Genomic DNA, 8,447 nt, shown 5'->3' with positions numbered 1-8,447 from the left:
TCCACCCAAAGTTTAGGGCTTGCTTAGTACTTTATGTACTCAACCCCCTCCATTCTATATTTTTAGGAGTTAAGCTACAAGAGGACTGTGGCAGAACTACCTAATCTAATGTCTCCCAGGAGTGCTCGTCTTCCATTAGACACTAAGCACCCAAAGGAGAACACTAAATTACTCAGTTCCGTCGGGCACACCCCAGGGGAGAACCCAAAAATCCATATTTTCGCCATTAGGATCACAAATGAGAGAATAAAGCTTACATCATTCTTAACCATTTCTTACATCGCTTTTAGTACAACATCAGAGTATAATATTTATTACTATAACAACGGAATGTAATTATATTATCAGAGTTATGAATAATTTAATGTAATGTGATTAGAATTACAGCGGAAATAAATATCTATTCATGAAATGATGAAGCATTAATATATAAACTATGACAACATATTATAATACTTTCATTTATAAAAGCTTTTGGTGAGAGTTATAAATAACAACTACAACCACAGCGTAAAGGAAATCATGGCTGTGGGCACCAGGTTATATTAAAATGCCTGGGCGACCTAAGAAAGAGAGGACAAGAGAACCAACTGAGAAGCCCAAAGCAACAAAAATGTCTAGGGTAGGCACTGTGATTAGGTGCGGAAAATGTAAAGGCACTGGACACAATGCTTCCACTTGTGGAAGGAGGACTGACTCTGCTCAATCAGGTGGTGCACAGTCTGCTCAATCAGGTCCTGCTCATTTTAATCAACCTGTTGTCCCTCGTGCATCTCAAAATACAAATGTCTCAGTGCGTGTGCCATCTACCCAGCAAGATAGTAATGCAAGGAAAAGAAAGAGTTACACAGCCTTGACTCACAGATCCGAAAGTTCAGATGGAACGACTACAATTAGGCAACAGGTAATACACTTGTTAGTAATGTTTGATAAGTTTACACACCAATTGTCAATATGTTCACATGTGCACATTTTCTATCTTTGTAGCCTCACAGAAGTTCTCTAGGTCTGGTTCACACTAGAGCGAAGGCAAAGGTGAAGACTAGAGCTACTGCTCAAGCATCTGCTCAGGAACCAGCAAAGAAACACCATGCTCAAGAACCAGCAAAGAAACGCAATGTGCCAATGCTTCTCCTTCCACCTTGGGACTCGGCCAAGCTGTGATTTTTATTTGAGTACCAGACTATGTGTCATTATGCTTTATTTGATGTACCAGACTTAATGTCCTTTAGCTATCTGCAAACACTTTGGATTTTATCTTGCCTTCGACCAAATTACTTTAGCAAAAATCAGAATCCATAAGAGTACGAAATACCAAATCTCACTCACCCAGCAAGCGACGAGCTCGAGCTCGGTCCTGGTGCCTGCGGCCCGCGCGCGCCTGCGCTCAGCTTTGCCGCGCTCAGCTCCGCTCGCCGACCGACGCCGCACGACACAGGTATGAAGCGAGGAAGGAGAAAACTCAAATGACGAACGCCGGATGCGGTCACGGGCAAAACCACAGTGGTTTCGTGTACAGGGAGGTTTCGTGTCCGGTTTTAACAGTTTAGGGAGTCTAAATGCCCGGTTTTAGAGCTGGGGGAGGAAAAGCGAACCCGCCCAATAGTTCAGGGAGGTAAAAAATACTTTTTCCTATCTAAAAAGGTGGTGTTGTTTCTGGCTCGCTCTGTGGCACAAGCGGTAGATACCGCCACCTCACGACTATCGTGCTCTTACCAACAGTCGTCCTTTCTTCTCCCCACGCGATGATGCGCCTCTGCAGACCGCTGGACGGGCACAACGTGCTGCAATGACGATGTGTCTCCGTCACCCGGTCATGGCTGTGCCGTGAAGACAAAGACGCCTGCGCGCAGGCTAGGCACAACACATGCCCGCACGTCGATTTATCATACAATATATTTTTATAATATGCTTATTTTATGTCATAATAAATATGTTGTTACTCTTACTTATAAAGTTAGTCAATTTAAGATAGCTTGACTTACCTGGATTGTAGGAATTAATTTATTTGGGGACGGAGAGAGTACGATGTTTTTATAAATAAAGAGAGCTTTATTTGTTACTTAATTGTGGGCAAAGATAGAACCACATTCCATATATATATATTCTTGCATTTTTTACTATTGAAAACTTCTAAAAACCAGTGAATTCACCCACATTACACGAGCTACTCATTCAATTAGTATATTATACTATGAGCAGCGTTCTGTGACGTGACTAAACGTGCAGCTACTTTTTTGTTTATCACAGTAAATTATTACCATAACATATCCCATGTAAGACATGCATTATGCTCTGTAATACTAATGTCCTATAATCAAGCTTCGAAACTCGAAAGATTAGGCCAACTTTCAAGCGCCAAGGCTCGCTACTCAGCTACTAGACGTCTCTAGTTCAATTGACTGATGAGCCTTTCCTTTGACCCTGTCTCTATGCAATTAAGTCAAGATCAAGGCCCATGAAAATCTATTGACATGAACAGAACTCATAAAACATGACAACTGTGCGACCAAGCAATGATCCTGGGCACTTATGGAATTGAGCTAAAACTAAAGGCTAGCATGCTTTGGCATTAATAGAAATTGCATAACCACATGGTAGTAGTGGGAGAAAAAAGATGAGAGAGACCATGAGAGTTTTAAGCTTAAGCGAAAAACTTAACCGATAGTTATATGAAATTTATGACGATGAATGCAATATGGGTGTGCAAGAATCAATACAATCTAGCAAATAAGTAAAATTATTTGCAAAAAGGTATTTTCAAAAAAGTCTAAACATTACAATGAGATAAAGCTAGCTAGTGTGCATACCACCTGATAGTTCTCCAAATCTAAATATTGGTTCAAGAAATTTTTTTATTTCCAATATTTTAATCCAAACCTCTATCTTTCCTTACTCTGCACACAGCAGTTGGAACAGCGTCCACAGCGACGGTGGTGTAGCACGTAGCCAAAACCCATTTTCTTCAGGCGCCACTCTATCCCCAAGGATGGCATGGGCTGATCTCGATCTCACGCCACAGAACACATGAAGATCAAGCCAAAGGAGCTCGCCGCGCGCCATGTTCCTCACAACCTCAGCTTTCTACACTACCGGAAACCGGCATTTTACCGAGTGCCGGAGGCTTTGCGGAGTGTATTTTATCGGACACTCGGCAAAGACGGTCTTTGCCGAGTGCCAAATAAAATACACTCGGCAAAAAAAAAAAAACTCGACAAAATACATCTTTGCCGAGTGCCTTTTTTCTGGCACTCGGCAAATATGTATTTTGCCGAGTGTTATTTTTTGGCACACGGCAAAATGTGTCTTTGCCGAGTGTTTTTTTTCTGGCACTCGACAAATATGTATTTTGCCGAGTGCTATTTTTCTGCACACGGCAAAATGCGTCTTTGCCGAGTGCTTTTTTTTCTGGCACTCGGCAAATATGTATTTTGCCGAGTGCTTTTGTTTTGGCACTCGGCAAAGAGGCATTTTGCTGTGTGCATTTTTTTTTGGCACTCGGCAAATCAGTTTTTCAAAGCAATTTTTGAGGCCCTAAATGAATTCAAATGAAAAACTTTTCAACTACAAAGTTGTATAACTTTTCAAGATCTACAAAGTTTATTTTGGTCATTTCTTCATTTGACAAAGCGATAATAACGTTGTTCATAAAATCTACATCTCTCATATTAGTTTCACGAAAGTAGAAGAGAGATATATAAGATTTGTGAACAATGTTACTACCACTATGTCGGATGAACAAATGACCAAAATAAATTTTGTAGATCTTAAGAAGTTATGAAATTTTGTAGTTGGCAACATTTTGATTTGAAATCATCTTGTCATGCAAAAACGACGTTTGATTTTGAAAATTTTAAAATTTGAATTTTTCAAAAGACCTCGGATGGAAAAACTTCCTAAATGAAAATTGTAGATCCCCATAAGTTATGAAACTATGTAGTTGACAACTTTTGATTTGAAATCATCTTATCATGCAAAATTATGTTTAAATCTCTAAAATTTGAATTTCGAATTTTTTCAAACGATCTTGATGGAAAAACTTACTAAATGAAAATTGTAGATCTCGAAAAGTTATGAAACTTTGTAGTTGACCACTTTTTGATTTGAATTCGTTTAGGGTCTCAAACAAGCAATTTACTCTCGGTTTAGTATAATATATGGGGATAGATAACGGAATCTAGACACAAGTGACAGTGTAGTGCAGTGGTAGAGCAGCAGACACGCGAGGGAGAGGTCGTGAGTTCGAATCCCGCTGGCCACGTTAGCCATGAATTTAGCGCAAAAAATGCACCGACTTCGATGAAGACGGGCGGGCGCTAGCTGGTGGCGGCCTCCTCCGATTTTTTTTTTTTTTGAAAAATTTTACTATTATTTTTGGGTTTTTTCGTATTTTTATTTTGCCGAGTGCTTTTCCGGCACTCGACAAAGCCTTTGCCGAGTGCCCAACAAAAAGCACTCGGCAAAGAAGCATTTGCTATGAAGGGATATACCGACAGCTCTTTGCCGAGTGCAAAGCCTTCTTTGCCGAGTACAATTACACTCGGCAAAGCACGCGTCTGCTATAGTGCTATTGACTCTAGGTGGTCTCGAGGTGAGCAAGGATAGCGGCATGATTTCTGGATGGCAGCACGGGGAGGCAGACACTTGGGGAGCAGGAGAAATGCTCGCGGCCTCACGCGCCATTCACTTCAGTGAAACCTAATTCGTCCATGGGTTCGGTTAGAATGTTAACACACAAGGACAACCTATCGCTGATGCCTTTGGTAAAAAGTTATTGGGCACCGTGAAGTGAATGAAGCCCAAGAATTAGCATTACCATCGTGATCGCACAACAATCCGCCCAACGTTCCCTAGCAAGGGGGCACAATCAAGAATCATCGAGAAAAAAGTATTACCACTAGCACCACCATATATACAGTGAAGAGTTACCCGTTGGGGAAACATTCAAATGGGAAAGCTACCCAACGTCTTTATTCTAACTGGAAAAAGAAATACAGATTACTGTGGCTGATATATATAAGACAACCAGCTACTGATAATTTAATCATTTTTCAACGAATAAAAGCCAGCTACTGATAATTCATCATCTTTGCAAAAAATGAAAGTAAATGCAGACCCGAAGATTACAACCTATTGTTGTCGCAAAGCGATCCATATTCAAACTTAAAAAAATATAAAGAACAGAAACTAAACTTGAGTGCAAGGTGCAATACACAGCATTGACTGGAGATTAGATCTCCTTTTCAACTATTCTCGATTGTCTGCAGTTTGTGTTAGCCAGCAGGGTGTGTACGGAAAAGATGATTGTAAGACCTGTTCATTTCCTAATTCTTTCTCATATCCTGCTGGATATAGATTGCCTAAGACTTCAACCTTGGAGCTATTCAAGTGATAGGCCAATCCTCATGTTATTGATTCACTCAAGAAGATAATCTCTTTGCATGGATGAAACCCAAGAATCTCCATGTACCCACTGCAGGATCCACATTCATCATCAGAGCTCCATGTAAGTTTCTCATCTTCAGACGCTTGTGAGGACCATCCAATTTTCTCTTCTGTTGGTGCTTCCATATCGTGATCTCTATTGCGACAATTATAATAGTAATTAATATCCTGCGAGGCCCAAGGTCCTTGGATTTTTCGACCATAATTCGCACATGGTCTTGGATACTCAAGCTTATGCTTCGAAAACCACTTAGAAATGTCCCTATCATGCTTCAGTACCCACTCCATCTGATAGCCAGATTCAACGAGGTTCCAAACTTGAACTCTGCATCCCTTGATTGATGCACAATAAACCCCCTTAGATGACTTACCTAGATAAAATTCAGGACCGTGCTTTACTTCAATACCTAGTGGTGGTTTAATCACGTGATACTTATCACTCGACAAGGATATTCTGTAATACGAAATCGTTGTTAAAAAAAATAAAAACCAAAGGACGAGAAAACAGCCTGTTAAAAAAAATTAGAACTGAATAAAATGACGAAGCTTAATGAGTTAGCATGTATAGTACTCCATACCTCATAACACACCCAGTTTTACAATGTACATACAGCGCTCCTCGCCAGTACACAGCATTGCGTTGGTCGTTTGGATGGTCCGACCTCATGCCAGACACTGTCCCTATGGAATCACCTTCTCGAGCAAAAGACCTTTCCTCCCACTGTCCAGTTCTCGACGAGAACACATTTAAGATGCATACCAACGGTGGCCACTCAGATTGTTCTATCTCAGGGTCAAGTGTATCCCTAGAACTCTCATAGAAACAATGTATAGGCTTGTGCACAAAATGAAAACGGGTAACTGAAACCACCTCGTAGTATGGCGAGTCGGCCGGATCGTACGCGAGGTACTCGGATTGGAAGGTGCGCTTGATCTCCATGGGCGGGGGTGGGCACGGGGGCAAGCGAGCTAGCCATCGAGTGGCCGGATTAAGCACATAGCGACACCAGAGTTCAGAATTTCGGCGGATATTTGTCCAAATTCGCCGAAAATTGTTTCTATCGGCAGGGCCCGGTAAAGGCCCATACCAGTCGCTGTTGGGGTAGTTGTGGACCAGCACAAGACCATTGCAGTGGTCGTCTACGTAGCCCCAGGAAAGGCATCCGGCCTCAGGCAGGTAGTCGTGCTTGCCGGAGATGGAGGGGCCGTCCGAGACGGGCTGGGGTGCGAATAACTCCGAGATGTAGTAGTTGTAGAAATTGATGAAGAACCCACCCAGCGTCAAGGGGAGGAGATCCGCCCGCAGCAGGCGGCGGGCGTCGACGACGGCGAGCCACGCCTTGCAGACGCACCTGGACGCGGCGAGGCCACGCGGCGTGAGGCGGCGGAGCACGTCCGCTAGCACGTCGTCGGGCAGCAGCGCCAGCGGGCCCGTCTTGGCCTCCGCCGCAGCCTCGCCCTGGTCCTGCCGATCCATTGCTTTCTTGGGAATTGGATCTTGATCTGCGACTCCGGGCTTTGGATCGGAGTTCATGTTGGGGCTTGGGGGTGTGGGGATTGACCGATGGAGCGATGGAGCCGGAAAAAGAGATTTATTGTGAGGAACGGATCGGAAGGGAGGTGGCGGCGTTCTTCTGGTAGGGTATAAAGAAGATTTATTCCAGGTATATATCGGCACAAGATCGCTCAGAGAAAACATGACGATCGGTCGATATTCATGGTTCACCAGAGTCTGTTTTCAAGACCGTGTGCGTGTAGGTGTAGCGGTGGCGTTTTCTTCTCCTGATCGATCACGCGCATGCCATATTCCGGTTTGGGCCCAACGACTGGTCAATCGCAAAGCTTGGAACTGAATTCAGCCTCAGCTTTGAGCTTCAACACAGAATGACATGCATGGGCTGCAACATTAGGTCATCATAAATCGTCATGTTCATATAAAGCGAAATTATGCAACATTAGGTGCGTCGCTAAGGTAAACATTCATTGATATGAAGTGAAATTATGTATATTACTATAGTATTCTTCAAAAAGATAGGAATTTAATTATGCAATAATATCGGGTCCAAACATGTCACGGCGCGGACACAGGCACTGCTAGCCCGGTAGCCCCGGTCCAAACATGTCACGGCTCGTGTGGTTAGGCTGGTGATTGGTTTCTTGTTTGTGGGTTAGATATAGTCGCAAAGCTTGCCTTACCTGTGCACACAGTCTGCACCGCAGAAGCTACGCTCGAGCGAAAAGGAGTCCAACCTCGTTTCTGCAGAGCCAGGATGACGAGCGCCTCGTGCATCTCCCTAGCCAGGTCCAAAGACTTCCACCAACCAACAAAACATCTAAAACCAGTATCAAGCGAGCCAGGTTGGCCAGGATTGACCCTACCTATCAAGCCCTTGATGGATGCTCGGCTGGTCATTCGCAGCGCTACATGTTGTAGTCCCGCCTGGAGTATTCGCGCATCATAACTTCCAACCTGTTTGATATAGCTCTGCTTCAGTGGTGTAGTTTTTCTAACTTCAGCTAGTGCCTTACCTTCACTCGTAGAGCTAAACCTATTTTTTTGGACCATTTGGCAAAAACAACATCTCCTTGTAGTCGAAAAGGATGAAATGCCCGTAAAACACTTGTAAACCTTTTTAATTTTTCTCTTTTCTTTTCTTACCTTATTTGGTCACTCACGGTCCAACCGCATCTCTTCTTCAACCTCCAGCCGTCGTGCGCCAATCCCACCATTGTGTCACGCCTGGGGCCGTGCCTAGGAGAGCGCTCGGCCACAGGCCAGTGGCAGCGCCGCACCTCCACGCTAGCTCCCTCCTCCCCCCTCCTCCATGCCGGCTATTTCCTTCACACCAATGCCGTCGTCCTTGCCACGGTCGACGTCCGCTCTCTCGCTGTTGTGCCCCGCAAGGCCTGGCCCACCTGCACCGGGGCAAAAGGGTCCGGACCCATTCTATGTCAAAGGGAGTTGGGGGAGCTGCGTTTTTCAGCTCCATGCCGCACAGCTA

The 8,447-nt window shown here is 44.0% G+C and overlaps 1 protein-coding gene across 1 annotated transcript; it reads right to left on the bottom strand.

Annotated features, from left to right (window-relative positions):
* Positions 1-5,051: 5,051 nt before the first annotated feature.
* LOC136473489 (uncharacterized) lies at positions 5,052-7,114 on the bottom strand. Its single transcript, XM_066471131.1, has 2 exons — positions 6,024-7,114; positions 5,052-5,899 (listed from the first exon to the last, which is right to left on the bottom strand). Exons 1-2 carry the CDS (start codon positions 6,977-6,979, stop codon positions 5,404-5,406), a joined length of 1,452 nt encoding a protein of 483 aa, XP_066327228.1. The 5' UTR covers positions 6,980-7,114; the 3' UTR covers positions 5,052-5,403.
* Positions 7,115-8,447: the final 1,333 nt, after the last annotated feature.

This window comes from Miscanthus floridulus, chromosome 1 (assembly GCF_019320115.1).
Source record: "Miscanthus floridulus cultivar M001 chromosome 1, ASM1932011v1, whole genome shotgun sequence".
Taxonomy (NCBI): Eukaryota; Viridiplantae; Streptophyta; class Magnoliopsida; order Poales; family Poaceae; genus Miscanthus; species Miscanthus floridulus.
Note: the sequence above shows the minus strand (reverse complement) of the source record. Positions and strands in the feature narration are given on the sequence as shown.

Coding starts and splice junctions, on each gene's coding strand:
- LOC136473489 (XM_066471131.1), bottom strand. CDS start 6,979: ATGAACTCCGATCCAAAGCCCGGAGTCGCAGATCAAGATCCAATTCCC. Junction 5,900..6,023: donor AAAACTGGGTGTGTTATGAG/GTATGGAGTACT, acceptor TTCGTATTACAG/AATATCCTTGTCGAGTGATA.